The sequence below is a fragment of the Phocoena phocoena genome, chromosome 13 (genome assembly GCF_963924675.1).
Source record: "Phocoena phocoena chromosome 13, mPhoPho1.1, whole genome shotgun sequence".
In the NCBI taxonomy this organism is placed as follows: Eukaryota; Metazoa; Chordata; class Mammalia; order Artiodactyla; family Phocoenidae; genus Phocoena; species Phocoena phocoena.
In genome coordinates this window covers 83,326,981-83,350,268 of record NC_089231.1, presented here as the reverse complement: position 1 = coordinate 83,350,268, position 23,288 = coordinate 83,326,981, and the positions used below count along the sequence as shown (strand labels likewise).

At 37.6% G+C, this 23,288-nt stretch overlaps 1 protein-coding gene across 2 annotated transcripts; it reads left to right on the top strand.

Moving 5' to 3' along the window:
• Positions 1–2,268: 2,268 nt before the first annotated feature.
• On the top strand, positions 2,269–20,719 carry RSRC2 (arginine and serine rich coiled-coil 2). 2 transcript variants are annotated; one of them, XM_065889697.1, is made up of 11 exons: positions 2,269–2,380; positions 6,555–6,616; positions 8,176–8,219; positions 9,024–9,101; positions 10,679–10,891; positions 11,452–11,655; positions 13,045–13,167; positions 15,515–15,594; positions 16,533–16,765; positions 17,159–17,248; positions 19,736–20,719. In XM_065889697.1, the coding sequence occupies exons 4-11, from the start codon at positions 9,094–9,096 to the stop codon at positions 19,913–19,915; spliced, it is 1,131 nt and encodes a 376-aa protein (XP_065745769.1). In that variant the 5' UTR covers positions 2,269–2,380; positions 6,555–6,616; positions 8,176–8,219; positions 9,024–9,093; the 3' UTR covers positions 19,916–20,719. The 2 variants fall into 2 exon arrangements, with proteins under 2 accessions (XP_065745769.1, XP_065745768.1); XM_065889696.1 differs by lacking the exon at positions 9,024–9,101 and having other exon boundaries at positions 2,284–2,380; positions 6,460–6,616; positions 10,701–10,891.
• The last annotated feature ends 2,569 nt before the right edge of the window (positions 20,720–23,288 follow it).

Below are 23,288 nucleotides of genomic sequence, written 5' to 3'. Positions count from 1 at the left end.
TCTGTGCCTAGCTGAAATTATAACAAGTTTTCATTTGGAAAAAACCTTTAACCAATATAGCAATAAATAGTGAAGGCTCTGAAGTCAGACTGTCTGGGATATCTTAGAATGGTAAGGTTCCAGATGAACTTAAAAAAAAAAATGACCATTCATGTTTCCAGTATTGTTATTCAATAAATGAAAATGTTAAGGAGAGGAAGAAAAAATTGCACTAGGTTTCTGACTGGACCAAAGAGTATATTTGTAACCTTTTGAGTCACTTAACTATCTCATCAGCAAGGACTTATATAACTCATTTCATTGGATATGGGTAGGCATAGAATACGAAAATGAAAAACAATCCTTGGATCAAGACTAGTGGGGAACAATAACCAAATAATTACAGTTGTTTTGGTAAGTGCTCGCAGAAATATGTTTTTAAATCTTTGGAAGGTATAGTACAGGGAAGAAATGATTTTTGACTTGGTGTTCTTTCACATTTACTAAGCTGCTGTCCTTAAGCAAGTAACTTAACCTTTCTGTTCCTCAGTTCTTATCTATAAAATAGGAATACAGTTGTAGGTAGCTGGAAAGGTCAGTATGAGTTTCAAACATTCACAAAACAATGCTTCATTCATGGCAAGCACTCAATTTAAGTGTTATCTAATTCACTACTGTTATTCGTGGAAGCAGGTAACATTTGGGTTAGAAATTTAAGGTCACAGGAGCTTTTTTTTTTTTACTTTTTTTTTTTTTCCATAGGAGCTTTTTAATATAGGAAAAGAGTTCTTACTAGGAGTGTAAGCGAGGGCACAAAAACAGAGTATGTTAGAATACACGATTTTAGTGGCTGTGTTTGGGTGGGAGTTGGGAGGAGATTAAGACAGGTTGGAGTGAATACTTTTATGGGGCTCAGAGTCCCATATCTGTAAAAATAGAGAAATATCATCAGCCTCCCAGATCTGTCACACTCACTCATTTGACAAACGTTTACTGAATGCCTACTACGTGTCAGGCACTGTTCTAGGAGCTGGGAATACAGCTGTGAAGAAGACAGAAAAGGTCTTTGTCATTATGAAATTTATATTCTCGTACGAAGGAGAAAAATAAAATAAAGACGGTATTGAGTAGGCAAGCTAGTTTGAATGCATCACTCATTTAATCTGCACAACAACCCATTTTACAGCTGAGAAACATGAGTCAGGGACTAAGTAAACGGCCAAGGTCACCTCAAGCGAGTTAATGATGTAGCTAGACAAGACTCAAATTCATGCCAGTTATTAACTGGTATACTGCCTCCCTACGAAAAACTAAGTAAACGCAGAATTACAAATAGTGCTCAAATGAATGGGGGGAGGGGCGCATAAGAGAGACCTGTTTGAGAAGTGAAAGACATGACATCTGAGCTGAGACCCGAATATCAAGAAGCCGACTATGTAAAGCTCGTGGGGACAAAGATGCAGGCCGAGTACCAAAGGCTCAGAGGGTGGAATGAGTTTGGGGCTGCTGCCCGGACACAGCAAGAATGGAAAAGTGCAGGCGTTAAACGAACAGGTGGAGCCAATGAATCCTTGATTACAAGATTGAGTTTCATCCTCAGTGCTAGGGAGGGAAAGATACTAAGCAGACCAGTGACATGATGTGATTAACGATTTGAGATTCCTCTGGGTGCCGGGTGAACAGATTAACGAATTAAACGAAATGAAACAGTTTCAGTTAGGCCTCCACGCGTATATGCTCTCAGCTGGACACCGGGGCCAGCAAGAACCGACTCCAACCTCTCTCCCGCCAGCGTCTTTAGGGGAAAACACATCGAACTGAGCTGAGGCCTCTGCTACTTCGACCTGAATCCACCCCCAGCTCCCTACAACAGCGCGGCTCACCCTCCTCACCTGTAATTGAAGAAACTAAAGAGGAGCACTCAAGTGTATCGTCCCCCCCGCCTTCCGAGCTCCAACAGACGTTCCCAATCTCTTTAGGGTCTATGCCACAAATTTAAATTGGCGGGAGAACACCAAGCCCAACCCCTTTTACGGCGGCCAGCGGAGGCCAAGATTGCTTTAGAATCGAAATACGAAGTCGCCCCACCCTAAATTCCACCCATTCCGATATCCAGGCTGCGCATTCTAGGGTGTGTTCTAGGCCCCGCCCCCCTCCCCGACCTCACAACCCCCCTTCCAAAGAACAACCAATCACCGTCGAACCGCGTTGCTACAGAAACTCTTATCACCACCCCTTTTCCTCCCAGCAAGCTGTGCGACGCGCCGGGTCTTAGCCCTTTTGTGCCATCCGGGTCTCTCGCGGGAGCGATTTCAGTGTTGCGAAGCGTTTAGGCGGCCGGTACTGTGGAGAGCGGCAAGTGGAGGTGCCGCCGTAGCGGCCAGGACTCTGGACTATGGCGGTAGGTGCCGAATCTGAGTTTAAAGTCAGGCATATTTTTTTGCTGCTCTGCAAAGAAGGGATGAACGGCTCCCAGAGCTGTTGTCGGGGCTAGTGTGTGGACAAGATGGCGCCGCGGCCTTCTTCTGCGCCCGCCATCATGGCTGCCGTAGGGAGGGGGAAAGAAGGCGGTGTCGATGGGGGTGGGGAGCCGCAGGGAGTGTCTTTTCTTCCAGAACTTTCCTCGTGTCTTTCCCAGTTTTATGTTCCTTTTGTCCCACAGAACTGACTCCAGTTTTGCTTACTCACCCTGGTTGGTGATTAATATTGAGTTTCGTTAGGGCTTGGGCATTTATGTTCGCGGTGGGAAAGGGCTGGGGAAGAGAGAAAAGGGATCAGGGGTCGTCTCTGAAAAGTATGGGGTCAAAAAGGAGGTGCCTGTAAGAGGTAGACGTGAGAAGAGAGCAAGCGGTCTTGTAGCGATTATTTTGCCTACGCTCAGTGAGATGATTCTAGCTGCATAATTTCGGTTAGGGTGAACGTCCGTGTAAACCTTAGTTTATTCCTTAGTAAGCATCTAGGGAACGTGTTTCTCGAAGGGAGTAAAAATTCGACTTAATGAGAAGTCTTTGGAGCTACGAATTCTGACTGGCTCCGTTTCCGAAGTGGCTCCTGATGTAATCATTTTGAAGGTTTCGAGAAACATAATCAAAGCCCTAACATTGGCATTGTTACTTTAAATTTAAGAGCCCTTCATAGGCCCGTTAAATTTTAAATGAAAGCTACAGTTCTTAAATTACGTTTTCTGAGAAATTAAGCCTGTTTTGGTTATAAGATGCCCAATCCTGATGGATCGCATTATTGTGTGATTACTTCATTTTACTTATCCGGTCACAAGAAAAATGCAAACATTTTGCATTCTTTTCCATTGACTAAAAAATTGTGTTTTCTCGTTTTCGAAGATAAATAGGACTAAAATAAATAGGACTGTTAAGAATAACGAAAAACTCGTACTCATCCGATCATTGGGGTATCTGGAAGTAGAAATTGTCTGCCCCTCCCACCCGCGCCCCCATACCTAATTGATTTGATTTAGAACCGGGTTTTTGATAACCGATTTGGAATCCTTGTTCAAACAGTTGGGCACATAATCTATTTAAACATTTTTTTGTTTAACTAGTGCTTTGGGCTTCTTAATCTACTTGAAAGAACAGTATTATTTTACTTGGGCTCAAATAGTCAAAAAAAAATTCAGACCTTCGTTTCTGCAGCGCCTTGTTCAATAAAAAGACGATCCCCTCGAGATGTGGCCTAGTATTAAGTCCAATGTGCCGTCTTTGCACTGGAAAACATTCTTATACTATGTCTTGAGTGCCATTGGGGTTTTAAAGAAGTGAATTTTAAGAAACCGTGGTGTTTTTCTAATAGAGAAAATGGTAGAGTGAAGGGCCTTTTTGCAGTTAGCATTTAAGATTTACACATAGGTCCGTACTAAATTGAAATCTTAGATATTTTCAGAGAAGTTTTATACTCGATTTTATTTGGATATTTTTGTTATTCTACTATAATATATTCTCAAGGAAATAAAAGCTTCGGGTGAGCTAAGTGGCCCCCTATTATTCACATCTGTTTAGTGATACGATGGTTTTTGTTTTTGTCCTGTAGTGTGTTTTACAGATGAAAATGGCTGTTCGGTGTGAGTTATTAGCCCGTTTTACAGAGTGCCTTCCCTTAAGGGCATTTTACTAAGTGTAAGTTTACCAACACAGCACATCACAGACCTGTCAGAAATAATCCTTAAGAATAGTGATGAGGGGATTGACATACATACACTAAGATGTATAAAATGGATAACTAATAATCTGCTGTATAAAAAAATTAAATTAAAAAAAAAAAGAATAGTGATGAGGACTTCCCTGGTGGTCCAGTGGTTAAGACTCCACGCTTCCATTGCAGGGGGCACGGGCTGCATCCATGGTCGGGGAACTAAGATCCACGTGCCGCACGGTGAGGCCCCAAAAGAAAAAAGAATAGTGATGAGAACAAGAGTAAAAGAAAATGACCAATGTTAGTTGTGAAAATCAGAATCATCTTTAGTTGTGTGATATAGTGTCATGTATTATAATATTAGACAGCAAAGAGAGTACCATCTTACGTGAGTCAGCTAATGTTGCTGGATCTCATCTGTGAAATGAGAAAGTTGAGCTTGATTCTAAGAGATGAGAGCCTTTCTGCACAAAAATTTTATGATTCCAGAGATCACCCATACATAGAGAAGCATGTGTGCTGGAATGGGCCTCCCCAGTAATTAGGTGTTTCATCCTATAATATGTCTTTCATCCTAACTAACCTGTAAATCCTTCCCTTTTAATTTATTATTTTATTCCTGAAGTCTAACATCGAGTTAGGTGCATTTTTGACCATCAGAAAATAGTTGTTAAAATAATGTGACGTCTCACACTTCATTTGTTAAAGTACTCCCCATTTAGTTTACTTGGTGTTTGTTTTCTGGACTAATCTTCCTAAAGGAAGAAGTTCATTATCATGTGATTATTTCTCCTGCTGAAAATGTATAGTATATTCACTATTTACCCAATCCAGATCTTTTTTCTGTAAAGAGCAAGTTAGTAGATATTTTAGGCATTGTGGACCATGTGCAACATACAGTCTCTGTCACATTCCTTGCTTGCTTGTTTTAACAACCCTTTTAAAAATGTAAAAGTCATTCTTAGCTCAAGGGCGATACTTTGCTAACTCATGTGGTAAGTAATCAACTCCCTGGGGGTATTGACTATTTTTGTATTTCCTCTCTGGTTAGATGGGTTGCCAACGTCCACCTTCCACATATTACGGAAACTGTTTTCCCTGCCTTTTATCAGAATTTCACTCAGGAGAACATTTAGGTTTTAGTTTCTCCTTGAAGCTTTTTTTCTATGACTCTTTTTTTTTTTTTAATAAACTTATTATTGATTGATTGATTGATGCTTCGGGTCTTTGGTGCTGCGCAAGGGCTTTCTCTAGTTGGCGCAGAGTGGGGGCTACTCTTCGTTGCAGTGCGCAGGCTTCTCATTGCGGTGGGTTCTCTTGTTCCGGAGCACTGGATTTAGGCACGCGGGCTCAGTAGTTGTGACTCACGGGCTGTAGAGCACAGGCTTAGTAGTTGTGGTGCACGGGCTTAGTTGTTCCGTTGCATGTTTGATCTTCCTGGACCAGGGCTCGAACCCATGTCCCCTGCATTGGCAGGCAGATTCTTAACCACCGCACCACCAGGTAAGTCCCTCTATGACTCATTTAAATCAATTTAATGAAGGAACCTACTCTCCTAGGTAAATCGGGTCTTTGGGAAAGAGTGTGTACTCTTGACTATTTTAATTTTTTTAAATTTATATTGTGATAACTTATAAAATGCTTTAAAGCAGAAACAACTTAATGTTTCCATAGCCCAGAGCATATGTGAGGAGAGGCAGACCATATTTTGCAGCAGCACTGTGCCAAGGGGCTTTCATTAAAGAGGGTTAATGAAATTAAGATTGGGTTCTCAGATAGGTAAGTTAATTTTCTGTTGTTTTTTTTTTTTAATAATATTCTAGAAGCATTCTCTTTGCTTTTTAAGATTTTACAGTCTTAGGTCTTTTTAACCTTTAACAGCTCATTTTTAAATGCCTCTTTATGCTAATTTAAAATACAAGTATTGGTAAAGTCAACTAAATGAATTCATAGATCTAAAATGGACTCTATTTTCTCTGCTTGAATACTTAATGGAGATACTTGAAGCCCTATTTTCCCCTTCCCCCAATGTTTTGAAAGTTATACAAATAATGATTAAAAAAAATAAAGATGTATCCATTCAGTTACATGTGTCTCTGGTATTGGGTTAGTCAGTTTATTTATTGTTATTTCAATTTATTCAGGCCTACTTAGCAAGTACAAAGCATATTTAGCTACTTGAAAATCAGTTCTTCTGATTTCTTGATTTTCTTTATTTTTTAATTTTGTAAAACTCAAGGATAACTATCTTTCCTCCCTTCTCACTCTTTGAAGTAATTGGAAACATTTTAAGTGCAGTTAAGAATTTATAACCATTTTTCTTTAAACTTTTAGGCTAGTGATACAGAACGAGATGGACTAGCCCCAGAAAAGACATCCCCAGATAGAGATAAGAAAAAAGAGCAGTCCGATGTATCTGTTTCTCCCAGAGCCTCAAAACATCATTATTCAAGATCACGATCAAGGTCAAGAGAAAGAAAACGAAAGTCAGGTATGTGTAAGACATAAGTTTACTGATGTAATTAATATGTGTTCTTCCCATTGAGAAATGGATAATGAAAAGTGCATTGGGAATTTTCTGGAGAATTTTTCAATTATGAGGAATACAAATGTCCTAATACAGGAATTTTATAACTTGTCAAAGACAGAATGTATGCTTAAATTTGTGTCACAATAACTATTATCCCTCAGATGTTCAAATTTTATCCTTTCAACATAGGCAAAACAATATTTTGAAAGATGTAGTCTGGGCAGTGGTATATTCTGAACTTACTTAACATCTTTGATGTAAGTTACAAGAGCTTTTTTTTTTTTTTTTTTTTTTTTTTTTGCGCCACGTGGGCCTCTCACTGTTGTGGCCTCTCCCATTGCGGAGCATAGGCTCCGGATGCGCAGGCTTAGCGGCCATGGCTCGCAGGCTCAGCGGCCATGGCTCATGGGCCCAGCTGCTCCGCGGCATGTGGGATCCTCCCGAACCAGGGCACGAACCCGTGTCCCCTGCATCGGCAGGCGGACTCTCAACCACTGGGCCACCAGGGAAGCCCACAAGAACATTTTTAACCTTGGTTTTCTTTTTAATGTTAAAATATTTCTGAAAGCAAGAGTTTTTAGTGTTTTGAAATGCTCTTTATTTAGAGCATTTTTTTTAACTAGACTGATGTGGCATAGAAAGCATGATGTATTGCTAATGAATCAATACTTAAGTAGTTAAAAGAGAGATAGAATAGAAATGAGTTAAAAAGTTTCAAGACCTGGACTCTGGTTATTTATCTGTTGCACCCACAGATAGTCCATCTACAAAATGGTTCAAGTGTAATTTTTATGTATATGTTTGAAACTGTACAGTATCATAACTACTTTTTAATGGGAATTTTTCTAAACTGTAACATCTTTTTGACTACTTAAAAGACTCCAAATATAATTCAACCTGTTTGTTTTCTCTTGCATTCTTTGCTCCTTTTGTTCTTAATTGTTTTCCTCTATTAAGACCCTTTATAAGTTTGCTATGTAATAGGAAGCAAGATGAACTGGACAGAATGTTTTGTAAAATATAGAGAATCTGTGATAGGGGCTTCCCTGGTTGGCGCAGTGGTTGAGAGTCTGCCTGCCGATGCAGGGGACACAGGTTCATGCCCCGGTCCGGGAGGATCCTTCGTGCCGCGGAGCCTGCGTGTCCGGAGCCTGTGCTCCGCAACGGGAGAGGCCACAACAGTGAGAGGCCCGCGTACCGCAAAAAAAAAAGAATCTGTGACCACCTGAAAGACAAACTCTGTTTGTCATATGTCATGGAACATGGACTTGTGGAACTTTTTTTGCTTACTTATTTGATTATATTCTGGTTTGCTCAGATTGCTTGATTTATTTCAGATACATGAAGTATTACTGTAGTAGAATAATCCCACCCCTGCCATAAAAAAACAGTCTTTAGAGTTTGACTAGTAAATAGATTAGTTAGGCAAGTGGCCAGAAATGTTCTTTGTATGAGTTTTGGAATTTGTGTTTGAGGTGTTTCTGTACCATTATTTATGGTGAATTTTTGTGTGTTCACAGATAATGAAGGAAGAAAACACAGGAGCCGGAGCAGAAGCAAAGAGGTAATTAACACTTTGTAGTGAATAGGCACTTTAGAATACTTGTAAAGTATCTGGTAGAAATGTTTGTGTGAATATATGATATTGTCAAGGTAAGTACCAAAACTTGAAATTTAAAAGGTTTAATTCAGTTATAAAATAAGCATGATTTGGATTCATCATTTTTCAAGAAGATAGATGTTTATATGAAAAGTTCATTCAAAAACTATTAATGTTATGTTGTGAAAATATTCACAATAAAAATTTCATATGAAGAATATAACTGGTTTTTTAGGCCTGTCACACAGAGCTTCCATTAATCTGAGGTCCCGAGTCTCTTCATGCCTGACAACTGCTCAGGACTTTTAAATCGCAATCATCTTTAAGTAGCAATACTTTTAGATATCTATGGGCTACTTTTTCTTTATGGAAGATAATGAGAGTCCTTTTCATTAGTAAACTAGTTTGATTCCCTAAGAATAGTATTGAATTTTGAAATAAAAGTGTCAGTGAGGGACTGCTGGAAAGATGGCGGTGACACAAAACTTGAGGATAAAGAAAGGCAGCAGCTGTATTGCAGAGGAGTTAACTTGCCCACCTGAGAAGACAAGGAATGAGCCAACAAAGGAAGAGCAGAAGTAGAAGCCAAAAAGGGAGGAGAAGAGTCTCATGGGGGCTGGGCAAGGGACTCCTTAAACCACTGTGGGCAGGGACTTCACCTCTTCCCCTAATGGAAGCTCTGTTAAATTTTAATTTAGGAGAGTTTTTGTGAAAATGACTATTTTGTTTAGCTCACATGATAACATTTCTATAATAAATCATACTCAGCGTGCTAATGCGCGAAGAGACTGAACTGAAGACGCTGCAGACTCAGATAGCAAAATAATAAGCCTACTTCATGATAAGGTAACTATTAGTCATTCAAACTCCTATTTCCCTTAAGTATATCTTAAATCAGTTAAGGGTTTTAATGGTTTTTTTAAAAAATAATAATAGTAATGTTATGTTTGGAAAGCTGGTTTGAAATAAACTGAAACTTTTGCAAGCTTAATAACCACTTAAAGATTTTCCAGTTTGCCACCATATGGCAAAATCAAGGAAATAGTCTTTTTTATAAGCTCATATGGAGAACTGGCATTGAAACTAAAATTTAGCTGTGTCTCCAGGTCTCTTATTTTTCTGCAAAATAATAAATTACAGACTATGATCCTTTTCTGATGTATCACCATGCATGTTCTAAAATGTTTGACTAAGCTTTTTGTTTTTAAGAAAAGTTAATCTTGAGCGGAAGGAAATATGTGCTAAGGTCTATTCTGGGAAGCATGAGTTAAGTGTCCTGTTGTGGTGGAAAACGGTGCCCTGGGTGTCAGAAGAATATGGGGTCTGGGTTCAACTCTCCTAATATGTAGCTTTGTGACTTTAGATCTTAATTTAGTCATATATAAAGTAGGGGGAATTAGAAGATCTGAGTTTCCTTCCAGCTTTAAAATTGTGATTCTGAAATGTCCAGGATTTTAAGCTTTAGCTACAAGATGGATTTGACAAATCTTAACGGGGGGAAATCAAATGTTTAGCACTTCCTAATTCAGTATGTGAGTGTAGGATGGAGACTTGATCATACAATTAATTTAGCTCAGTCTCTGAATGCATATGTTGTGAAAGCAAAAGCCTTGGTTTTTATAATCGTTCAGAATATGGGGGAAGTATGTATTATATAATGGTAGAGGGATTAATTGTGTTACACCTAGTTTGATTTCATAAAAATTAAAACAGATATGGTTGCCATTTTCTACCCTAGGTACATGAAGTGTAATAGAACTCCAAGCCTGTTGGGATATTGCAAGATGAAAAGTGATTGCTTCACAGTTTAGGATTGGGAGAAAAATCAAGAGCCGTCTTTAAGAAAGGATGTGGCAGTATAGCTATAAAAAGGACACTTAACTTTGTGTAAAGTAATTTGAAGTTGCTAGAAGATATTAATACTTAGATTAATTTTACTTAGTTACCTAATTGGAAATGCATTTTTCTGGTGCATTTCTTTGTGTCCTTATCTTCGTTATTGTTAACTTTTAAAACTTAATATTATGTACTCTGGATTTAGAAGTTGTTGTATATACGTGTCTGTTTCTCTAAAAGGTTTGTTGGAAAAATGAAAAAACTTTGATACATGTGTACTTCCCTCTTAGATAAAAGAAACATCAGGGATTCCTCTTTTTCTGAAATAGTGGTTTTTCGATATTATTGACATTGAAAGTTATTGTTTTGATTGTGGTATTGAAAGTATTTGGGGGTGGAAACTGCATTTGGGGGGGTTTATAAAGAAAAAGTAAAATTAGTAATATACATCTGCAACATTTGGGTGATGTGAAACTAGATCTTTTTTTAAATTTGCCACACACTCCTAAGGTTACTAATGTTGCATCACAACATTTTTGCTACTGATACCCATACTAACTCTCTTTGTTGCACTATTTTCCTGAAAGAACCAACTTCTTCTTAAAACAGGCAAGAAGACATGAATCCAAAGATAAATCCTCTAAGAAACACAAGTCTGAGGAACATAATGACAAAGAGCATTCTTCTGATAAAGGAAGAGAGCGGCTAAATTCATCTGAAAATGGTGAGGACAGACACAAACGCAAAGAAAGAAAGTCATCAAGAGGCAGAAGTCATTCAAGGTCTAGGTCTCGTGAAAGGTAAGTAGTTTTTCCTAAGTTAATGCCTTCTAAAGAATTCCTAAGTTACATAAAGGTTTGCATTAATGGAGCAACACCCAAAAAAATCTTAGCTAGAAAATTGGTATTTTTAACTTTCTGAGTTGTCTGTCACAGTGAAAAAATTTGTGCTGAATTATGTTTATATAGTTGCCAATATCATAATCCTTTTACGTCGCTGGTGCAGGATTCGTTTGCTGCTGAACTCTAGTCTAGGTTTTATTTAGGTATGGGTTAAAAGATTTTTGAGAAATGGGTCATGGTTCAAATTTTTGTGGCTTTTTTGTTGTGTTTTAAGAAACCAGTGTCCGCAACATATTTTGCGGATTTCTGTGGGGAATATGTGTGTGGTATCAGATTTGGTCAAAAATTTTCAGTAGTAGAATAACTTGATTGTTACTCTTAGAAATAGTTTGGTTCAGCAGTAGACTTCAGGCTATTAAACAGAATCTTAAATTGGGGTAGGAAACATTGCTTTTTTGACATTATCAGTTTATTGTGTTCCCTGTAAGTAACTACAAATTTATGTACTTGAATTTCAGGCGTCATCGTAGTAGGAGCAGAGAGCGGAAGAAGTCAAGATCCAGGAGTAGGGAGCGGAAAAAGTCAAGATCCAGAAGCAGAGAGAGGAAGAAATCACGATCCAGAAGCAGGGAGAGAAAACGTCGGATCCGATCTCGTTCCCGCTCAAGATCAAGACACAGACATAGGAGTAGAAGCAGGAGTAGGACAAGGAGTAGAAGTCGGTAGGTATTCATCATCTTGAATAAAATCAAACAGACCCCTCACAGGGTCTGTTCAGTCAGGCTTAGAAAGGTTAAGTAACTTGCTCAAGAAGCCCAACATCATACAGTTCTTAAATAGTAAAGCTGGGACCTGGTTCCAAATGCATCTGAAAGCAAAGTCAGTACGTGTGCTTAATCCACCGTACTGGTTATACTCTCTCAGATACTCAGAAAGATGAGCTTATAAATTCACACTTGTCTTGATTGGAAGGAAATTTTGATTTGTTTAGGCAGGAAATACAATAAAGAGCATTTAATTATAAATATTCAGAGAATATGTTTATTCTCTACTAATATTAGTTACTAATAGTGTGTTATATCTGTATTCACAGATACTGGTAATAAAGTTAATGTGAAAGCTTCTTTGTTAATTTATTGTTCATTAAGTCAAATAGTCTAAAAGAATGAAATATGGGTAAAAGTGTACTTTGGCTTATAATAACTTGGTTTGTCACTTGTTTGATCATTTTTTCAGTTTTTAATCATTGGTTTTAGTGTGTAATAGTTGCCTAAATTGAACTTTACCAGTTAGGCGATATAGTCAATCTAAAGTAAATGGTAATTTCACCATTAATTACCATTGTTTTTTGGTTTTTGGTTTTTGTGTTTTTTTGCGGTACGCGGGCCTCTCAGTGTTGTGGCCTCTCCCGTTGTGGAGCACAGGCTCCGGACGCGCAGGCTTAGCGGCCATGGCTCATGGACCCAGCCGCTCTGCGGCATGTCGGATCTTCCCGGACCGGGGCACGAACCCGTGTCCCCTGCATCGGCAGGCGGACTCCCAACCACTGCGCCACCAGGAAAGCCCTGTTTTTGTTTTTTTTTAATCACCATTTGGGCAATTCAGGTCATTATTTATGGCATTTCTAGTTTTAACCACTGATACCTTTTATTCTAATCAATGACTATTTTTAATTCTAATTTTGTTTTCGTGATTTATATTTTTGAAAACATTTACAAGTTAATTCATTGTACATTAGAATACTAGGACCATTTAACTTATCAATCCCACTAGTAGGAATTTATCCTACCTATTGACTTACACAAGTGTAAAATGACTAACGTACAAGTCTAGCGTTTGCAACATTGGGTGTAATAGCAAAAGATTGGAAACAACCTAAATGTCTATCTGAAACAGGGATGGTTAAGTGAATTTATAGAAACTAGTCTTATATACAAGGAACTTGGTGTGCCTATGGAAGGTGTACAACAGAGGTGGAATGGAAGGGGTTCAAAATATATTTCCTAGACCAGTTTAATTTTTATTGAACTATGTAACTGTAATTTATTTTGATTCAATAAAATAATTATTACTTGGCCATACTGAGACATGTAAAATATGATTTATTAAAGAGATAGAAAGAAGAGAATTGAAAAACCGAGAAGATTTAGCAGAAGTTTAAGCCGAACTCCTAGCCCACCTCCCTTCCGAGGCAGAAACACAGCAATGGATGCACAAGAAGCTTTAGCTAGGAGGTGTGTATATTTTTTATTCAATACATTTTTTTCTCCTTTTCATCTTGAGGTAGATATTCAATTGTGTGGACCAAATGAATGCTTTCAGAGGATAATTCAAATAATTAAATCTAGCCATAACTACTGTGGCAGTTTTGTGATACAGAACTGTATTAAGTGGTTTGTTAATTCCCATCTTTAATTTGCTTATTTGCACAACTGGAAAGAGTATTTCTTCAACAGTTTCTCTTTTTTCTTCATGATTAACTAATTCATTTTTCTCAAGTCTAGACTCGAATATTTTCAGTTGGCCATTGGAACTTTTTAAAAAATCTTAAATGTGATCTAATAACTGTTAATTTTGCATCTAAAACTGCTTTGTCTTTACCTTCTTTGTTCTTCCTTAAGAAAAGTCTCTGAAACAATAAGTAGAATTCTGTCAGTAGTTTTCCTATTTTGAAGGTGGTGAATAATAAGCCAGTTCATTTGATCTTAAAGTTTTTACTGCTGTGATAGCATAGGAAGATCATTGTATTTTTAAATTTTCCAATGTTTCAAAGATGGGTGATTGTGGGACCACACACAGCAGGGCTGTCTAACCGAAATCTGCAAAACCATTGAAAGAACTGCCTCATAGAGGCAAGAAGTAAAGTAAAATCCAAGCCCTTGTTTGCAGGTTTTCCCATATTCTAAAAAACTAAAATCTTTTGATTTTGATTTTTTTTTTTTATGAAATTGAGTTTGTATTTTTTTTTCATTACAAAAATACAGTTATCACAATGTAACCTGATGGGCTGCTGCCCTGTGAACCCAGCCTGGCAGAAACTCCAGCTGAACAGCAGCAGCAGCAAAGGTGTGAGCTCACCCCTTCTCCATTCCATTCACCTTAGTGAATGGTATTGATTCCAAACCTGCAGTGGCCACTTAAAATATACAGCCAGTAGCTGTCAGTTACTTTCTTACTGAAACTAAAATCAACAGAATTAGGAAATAATTTTCTACAATATCTGAACTAATTTATAAAGAATGGTCCATTAACTTTGATCATGAATTTTTTTAAGCCCTAAAGTTTATTCTTGTTTACTCTTAAGTTTATTGTATTTAAAATTTTGGATTATACTAAAGTTGAATGTATAACTAGCATCTAAAACTTTAATTTAGTCTACTTAGTGATTTTCAGATGACAATTTTTAAAACTGCTTTGGAAATACTTTTATTTATGAACCTATGTTTTAACATTAATCCTAATCAGAAACTTCTTTCTGATTAGGACAAATTCAAGGCTGTACTACTTGTCTTTCTTTCATGTGTGCTCAATAGAAGGGAACAAAATTATAGATTGTTATCCTTTTATGTGAATTATGACAATTGTTAAAGCAAATGTCAATTTTCTACTACTGTATTTTACCTGTAGTGCCCACTGCTCCCCTCCCCCAAGAAACTTTTTCCCCAATCCTTGCCCCTTTATACTATAGAGGAGGGAGAGGGTGGTGTTTAACTTATGATTGGTAAATCAAGAAATCTTTGGAAGAAAAGGGCTTTCTCTTTCAGGAACTCACTGTGAAGATAACATTACTTACCATTTGTGATATACCAGATAGATACCTACTTGACAGCACATTTTGTTTAGTGTGTGTATTCAGTGGTGAATTCAGTGTGAATCAGAATTCGTTTTTGGGGATGAATTTGTGTTTCACGTTTTCAGTTCCTTTGCTAATAATTTCTTTACCTCCTAATAGTAATTTTCTAATATTTAGGTTTTTCCCCCTGTTTTATTAGATTATAGAGAATGGCAGGGTTTGCTTGCCCTTTTTTAAATTTTATTTTTGGCTTTTTAATTTTCACTGATTTAGAGACTAATAAAGTCTGTTTATATAAAAATCATTTGCATGCTTTGATTGGCCTTAATCCTGTATCGGCCTCCGTTAAGAAGCATTTAGGTAATTCTATAAATTATTGCATGTACCCTAAGATTTACTCAGCTTTCAGTATGTTTTCTCAATGTCTCAATTTGCAAGATTTAATTTTATCCTTCTCCTGTAACCAGCACTGATGAAGATTGAATAACTTTTATCTCATAACCATTTTAATGACTCTGTGGGAACTGTATATAAAAGCTACTAGAGTTGTTGGCTATTCAGTGAAATTAAAAATGTTTAAAACCAGTAGTGAAATATTATCTAATTGTGACTGATACCATCTTAAGAATGATTGCTTTTTTTCCCACATGCAGATATCAATTTGGGGAAGGTATTAAATTTATTTAAAATTCTATATAAAGTGTTTTATGCCTACATATGTATACATAAAGAGATAAATGTTGGCTTTATATATTGATATTTTTATTTATTTAAATTGTCTTTGACAGGTTGGAAAGGGCAAAGAAATTACAGGAACAGCGAGAAAAGGAAATGGTTGAAAAACAAAAACAACAGGAAATAGCTGCAGGTAATTTTTGTTTTCTTTATTATGGAAGTATGGCAGTATTTATAGAACATTTGAAAAGTTCAGGAAAAGTAATAGGAAGAGAATCATGTGTGATCCCTTCTACCCGTCAGTATGCTGTAGATCAGTATGCTGTAAATTACTAATTGAATTGGGAACATGTTATTTTTAGTGTTACTTTTGTACCTCATAAAACTTTTTTTGCACTGTATTTCTGATTTGGTCAATGTAGATAATTTTGAAAAGTGAATAGTGACTATTCTTGTTCGTGTAGCAGTTTAGCCATCACTGCATATGTCTTTTAGTTATGATTTTGGAAATGCAGTTTATTAAAGATGATGAACTGGAGTATGTATTATGTCTTACTATTAAAAATCAAGTTTTAGGCATAACACAGACACACTGCCTGTGGATGATTTAAAGGTGATCAGAGAGATCCTGTATGAAATGTAATCTGGAAGGTAGAAGTAACAGACCTGGCACTTAACTTTTATAGGACTTGGGCCTAGTATGATAAGTGTGTATAATACCTGTTAAATAGTTTTAAATGTTTCTTGTGGGTTTCAGATTAGATGTTGTGAGATTGTTTTGTGAGCTATAAAGAACCATACAAAGAAAAGTCAATGTATTAAAAGTTTAGCGACAGTCACTAGTTCATTTCCATTGAAATCATACACCTTTATCCTATTTGCAGGATTCCCTTTATCCTCAGAAGTAAGTGAACTTTAAGTATATATAAGGGATCATATACAGAAATGTCTAGTGATGAATACATTAATATTTGCTAAAATGTTATTGCTTTATAAGCTTAACACAGTCATTTTCTATTTGGTGAAAATATTCTGCCTTTTTGCAGATTAGTAGCTCTTATATATAAATAATGTATTACTGTAAATTAGGAGGTTTGTTTTGGTTAAAATCCATACTTATTTCCTCTTCAGCAGCTGCAGCTACCGGAGGTTCTGTTCTCAATGTTGCTGCCCTATTGGCATCAGGAACACAAGTAACTCCTCAGATAGCTATGGCAGCTCAGATGGCAGCCTTGCAGGCTAAAGCTTTGGCAGAGACCGGAATAGCTGTACCTAGCTATTACAACCCAGCAGCTGTGAATCCAATGAAATTTGCTGAACAAGAGAAAAAAAGGAAAATGCTTTGGCAAGGCAAGAAAGAAGGAGTAAGTTCTCTTATTCTCCTTTTTTGTCATTGATTCCTCAGCTTAGAAAAACAAACTTGGATTGGAAAAGATTAGTTTGGGTTTATCTTTCTTCTGAGAGCCTGACTGGAATAATTTAATTTGCTACAATTATTAATTCTGGGGGGGAAAATGCACGATCTAAGTCAGGCTTTCAGAGAAAACCAATATTGCCCTACATTTATTAAGGGGAAAGAGTTGGTTCCTTAGCTTAGATTTTTTTTTTCATATTATTAAGGTGATTATAAATTCCATTGGTGGAATGCCATAAATGCTATTGTTTTTCTACTAAGACTATATTATGGGAAGATCTAGTATCATAATACAAGGTATTTAAATTTTACATATGCTAAAAATTCATTGTTTTTTTAACAGGACAAATCCCAGTCTGCTGAAATATGGGAGAAATTGAATTTCGGAAACAAGGACCAAAATGTCAAATTTAGGAAATTAATGGGTATTAAGGTGAGTTATACACTTTGTAATAAAGTTCATGTTATTTTATATTTTTAGGGTAACTTGGTTCTCAACTTAAACATTATTTCAGTGATGTGTCATCTCTGGGTACTTTCTAGTGCTCTTTCATTTGTGTTCTCTACATTAACTTCACAGAATTAACCAATAAATTATCACTAGTCAACAATACAAATTGTTAAAAAAAATTTTTTTTTTAAGAAGATGTTGGGGGTAGGAGTTTATTTATTTATTTGTTTTTGCTGTGTTGGGTCTTCATTTCTGTGCGAGGGCTTTCTCTGGTTGTGGCAAGTGGGGGCGACTCTTCATCGCGGTGCGCGGCCCTCTCACTGTCGCGGCCTCTCATTGCGGAGCACAGGCTCCAGACGCGCAGGCTCAGTAGTTGTGGCTCACGGGCCTAGTTGCTCCACAGCATGTGGGATCCTCCCAGACCAGGGCTTGAACCCGTGTCCCCTGCATTAGGCAGATTCTCAACCACTGCGCCACCAGGGAAGCCCCAAATTGTTAAATTTGATTAAAACATTTGTTGAGGGACTTCCCTGAAGCTCCAGTGGTTAAGACCCCACACTTCCATTGTAGGGGATGTGGGTTCAATCCCTGGTCGGGGAACAAAGATCCCACATGCTGTGCAGCATGGCCAAAACATAAGAAATAAAACAGTTGTTGATTGTTACTGCGTGTTTATGCCTTAAGCAAACCTTGTTCAAAATCATAAGCTTTTCTTAGTAAATTAAAAAAAAAAAATTGTAAAAAGGAATTAATTTGCTTTTAAAAATGCCCGTTTAGGGCTTCCCTGGTAGCACAATGGATAAGAATCTGCCTACCAATGCAGGGGACAGGGGTTCAATCCCTGGTCCAGGAAGATCCCACATGCCGCAGAGCAACTAAGCCCGTGTGCCACAACTACTGAAGCCCACGCACTGTGCTCCACAACAAGAGAAGCCTGCGCACCACAAAGAAGAGTAGCCCCCGCTCGCTGCTACCCTGCATGCAGTAACAGTGACCCAACATGCCCCCCCAAAAATTAATTAATTAAATTGCCCATTTAAATGGAATATTACTCAGCCATAAAAGGGAATGAAACAGTTATTTGTAGTGAGGTGGATGGAACTAGAGTGTGTCATACAGAGTGAAGTAAGTCAGAAAAAGAAAAATACCATATGCTAACGCATATATATGAAATCTAAAAATTGGTACTGATGAACCTAGTGGTAGGGCAGGAATAAAGATGTAGACGTTGCAAACGGACTTGAGGGCATGGGGTGGGTGGGGGTAGGGGAGGCTGGGACGTAGTGAGAGAGTGGCATTAACATACATACACTACCATATGTAAAATGGATGGCTAGTGAGAAGCTGCTGCAAAGCACAGGTAGATAAGTTTGGTGCTTTGTGATGCCCTAGAGGAGTGGGATAGGGAGGGTGGGAGGGAGGCTCAGGAAGGAGGGGATATGGGGATATATGTATGCATATGGATGATTCACTTTGTTATACAGCAGAAACTAACACAACATCGTAAAGCAGTTATACTCCAATAAAGATGTATAAAAAGAAAAAATGCCCATTTAAGGTTAACTATACTTGGTGTGGGGTTGGACTTTCTTAATTTTTTTCAAGGAAGTGTTTTGTTTGAGTTTTTTTGTGGGTTTTTAAAAAAATAATTAATTAATTTGGCTGTGCCAGGTCTTAGTTGCAGCAAGCGGGATCTTTTAGTTGCGGCATGCGAACTCTTAGTTGCAGCATGTGGGATTTAGTTCCCTGACCAGGGGCTGAACCCAGGTCCCCTGCATTGGGAGCACAGAGTCTTAGCCACTGGACTACCAGGGAAGTCCCAAGGAAGGTTTTAGGTTTTACACAACAACCTGGTAAGGTCGACAAATGTTCAGATATTGGTTATTACTAAGGGAGTTGGTTTTTCATTGAAGGGATATTTGGTTTAAACTCCATCCCCATTTTCTCCTTCACTTTTCCCTAGATGCTTTATTTATTTTTGGCTGCATTGGGTCTTCATTGCTGCACACGGGCTTTCTCTAGTTGCAACGAGCGGGGGCTACTCTTCGCAGCGGGATGCAGGCTTCTCATTGCAGTGGCTTCTCGTTGTGGAGCGTGGGCTTCAGTAGTCGTGTCGCACGGGCTCAGTTGCTCCATGGCATGTGGGATCTTCCCAGACCAGGGCTTGAACCCTTGTCCCCTGCATTGGCACGTGGATTCTTAACCACTGCACCCCCAGGGAAGTCCCTGGCCTGTTCTACATGTTCTTTCTTGGGCCCACTGAATGATTTTTGTTATGTCCTGCTCTATCCCAGTACCTAGAATGAACATTGCCTTGAATTCCATAGGTGCTGAATGAATGAATGGAAGCTAAGTGAGGTCAAATATGTACTGCAAAAATGTGATGTAGTAGTACTTCTTAAGGGAGAGAAGCACTTTTTATTCCTAAGTGAATTCATTTTAATAGTATATTTTGTATCTGTTATTTAGAGTGAAGATGAAGCTGGATGTAGCTCCGTTGATGAAGAAAGTTACAAGACATTGAAACAGCAGGAAGAAGTATTCAGAAATCTAGACGCTCAGTATGAAATGGCAAGATCACAAACCCACACACAAAGAGGAATGGGATTGGGTTTTACATCATCGATGCGAGGAATGGACACAGTTTGAAGAAAATCACACTTTATACTTGGGACTTTTATAGACTTCTGGTTCTGATGTCAGGTCCTTGTTCACCAAACAGCTGGCATTCTAGCTTGCATGGGTGTTGCATTGACTTTAATTTATTGAAAAATATGATTTTTTGTAAATATCAGATCAGTGATACTGGTGTTAGTGTTGTAATCAGGTTAAACCCGCTTCCATTAAACTTGACAGGACTATAGAAGGACAATATTTTTTAGTTAATGAATTCTACTTTTCAAATATATAAAAGCTGCAGATGGGATAAAATCTCATACATGGATTTTTGGTGTCCACTGTCTTGTGTACTTTTGTACTTAACCTTGTACAGTTATTTTCATCTCTTGAAACATGAAAGAAATGTTATGTAGATGTTCTTTAGAAGATCTGGCCATTTGGTACATAATCCAGCACAAATAGGCTGGGTGGTGATGATAATAAAAATGGTTTTCTCAAAACTCGTGTTAATTTAAGTTACCTGGAATTCTTATTTGAATTTGTCTTATGGTTTCTGTAGCATTTTGCAATTTCTAGTGGAAGACACTGGCTAGAAATTCCGTTGTTTTTTTTTTTTTAAGAATTATGCTATAGGCAATACCATGGTGAGCAAAAATGTAAAAGGAAGTTGGGAGGAGTGAAAAAACTTAGTAAAATAATACTGTTTTCCTACTATTATAAGGGACAGAACTGGTGTACAGTATTTGTTAAATATTCCATTATGTTATTCAGGAAATAGATTAATACATTAAAGGGATGTAAGCACTTTTATTTTAATAAAGTGCCTTATAACAAGTTCTTTGTATGCCCTTTCCTCATTATCCCTTTTGAATTGTCTAACCTGAAGTACTAAAACAGAAAACAACTTTGTCACTAAATTGATTAAATTTAGGGCATAGTTCTGGTGGAAGGAGGGGACTACAGAACTTGTACTTCATTTGCTTTCATTACAACAAATTCATAATTTTTAGCTTTCACTGGAAAAATCCTTTGAAAAACATCTCCACAATGTAGTAGCACAAGGGAAGACTGCTTAATGTGTTTTGGTAAATGTTTGGTTTTCCCAGAGCACAATTATTTTGGGGAGAGATGGCTCTTAATGCTTCAGCGACAAAGTCAAGTTTCTGGGGAAATAACACCATGGTTTTTCACTTTGGAGTCATCCCAAATTCACATTTTCCTGGTGAGCTGTACCTTCTGAAATCTGTTTCATTAAGAGTGTTTTTGGGGGGAAAAAGAATGATTGGGGGCCTGTAATGCAGTGTGGATATGAAAAGCACACATTGAACTGCTTCCTGTGTTTTTCTGTGGTATTTTAGGAGCTGGCCATACACGATGAATGATATGGTCCATCCTGTACTCATTTAGTAATTTAAAGAATTTTTATAGCTAATTTTAAACAGGAAACTAATTTTGATTCATTTAGTATGGATTCATTTAGTATGTCTAAAATAATTGAGTTAGGTAATCAGTATTCTTAGTAGAGATTTTACATTCTTACTTGCATGCTTGTTTTTGAAATCCAGGGGGTATTTTACATTTTAACATCCCAGTTGGGACTAGTCATATTTAAAGTTATTAATAGCTACATACAGCCAGGGGAAACCATCCTGGACAATGCAGATTTAGAGGGAGGCATATAGGTAATTGCAATTTGCATAATTAAATTTTATGAAGCAATTATTGGAATCCTGGGGGTGGGGGACAGTTAACTGCTTGGCTCAATTTGAAATGAGTTTGTAGGGAAGCATTTATATGCTTAAAACTTTTTTTCCCCTTTTTTCTGGCTGTTAATGTGCTTTCCGTGTCCAAAGCCTGGTACTCCACCATGGATGTTTTGGGCTTTACTCTTGTATGCGACGGGAACATAAGTTGCTGTCCAGGAGATTCTTTCAAGACATGGTAGTAAGACAAGACCACACTATTTGAGGCAAGGTTTTGATGAGCTTTGTGAGAGCAACTGGCTTGGAGGATAAGAAAATTCAAAGATGATGTTTCCAATTTGGGTGATCATTGATGGTGATTAAATTAGAAAAATACTATAGTAGGTTGGTAGAAGGAGATAGAAGCAGAAATTAAGTTGTATTATATATCATTCCAAGTTAATTTCATGGCCAAAAGATGATTTAAGTATATACTTAAATATAGTTTCTCAGGGGCCCTCTCCTAGTTCTCCCACTGGCTGTGCATCAGTTTCTGTAGTTGTCTCATCCTAAATCCCAGCCCTGTAGGGCTCAGTCCTAGACTTCCTTCCCACTCTGTTCTTCACTATGCAGTCTCATTCTCTATCATCTTTGTATTTACTTTCCATAAAAATTTGAACCAGCCAAATGCTAATCTTTAGTTCAATCCTCTTTGGAGCTTAGCCAAATATCTGTGTAATATACACCTCCACTGAGCCCGAAAATTTTACCTTCAATATACTAGAGCTTCAAAAATTTCTTCCACTACTCTAGTTACTTACCTAACTAGAGTTATATACGGATAAAATTGTTTATAAGGATAAAATTGCCTCAAGGTACCACATAGCCAAAATGGAACTCACCCTTTACTCCCAAACCTGGTCAACATCAAATGATTTTTTTCTCTATCTCAAATGATCACTTATTTAACCAGTTTCTTAAGTCAAAATCCTGGCAAATAATTCACCACCCTTTTCTCTCATTCCCTATATACAAACCTTCAGTTATCTCTGTTACTTTAATTTTATCTTTTAAATATTCTCTATTAAATATCAACCCTTCACTATTGCCACTACCCTAATCCAAGCTAACATTTGTTGATCTTATTACAAAAATCTATCAGTCTACTAGATTTGGAATTCTACGTTTGCTCCATCGCCAGTCCTTTTCCTATCATGCCATCAGGACCATCTTACCAAAATGAAAATTTGTGGGTCATAGACCCACCACTTGTTTAAAATGTTGAAATGACTTGCCAGTTTGGAGGTGGAGACAATGTCCCTAATATGGTGAGTACTTGCCTAATGTTCCAGCCTCATTTTGGTCCACTCTGCCTTTTCGTTCTACACGCCATTTCTTCAGACTAGGACTCTTAATTCCACCCCCCATACCACCAACTTTGCCCTCCTAACACTTCATAATTCAGTTCAAACCTCAGTTCTTCCATCCACTGACTCCCACAGAAATGTCAAATTTTTTACATATCCATTCCTGTTTTTATTTCACATATCTATTTATTAATATGATGAATACCCATCAACATCCACTTTGACCCAAGAGCGGGAACATGTATGTTTATTTTTTGTTTCTTTCTTTTGCTAGCCTGTACCCTCTATGAAAGCAGGAACTTCTCTAGTTTGCTCACTCTTACACCCTCAGCTCCTAGAACAGTGCCTGGCACA

What these genes read in the sequence shown, in the direction of transcription:
- RSRC2 (XM_065889696.1), top strand. An exon ending in AGAAAGAAAACGAAAGTCAG is followed by an intron (nt 6,617 to 8,175) that starts GTATGTGTAAGA and finishes GTGTGTTCACAG; the next exon opens with ATAATGAAGGAAGAAAACAC. An exon ending in GGAAATTAATGGGTATTAAG is followed by an intron (nt 17,249 to 19,735) that starts GTGAGTTATACA and finishes TCTGTTATTTAG; the next exon opens with AGTGAAGATGAAGCTGGATG.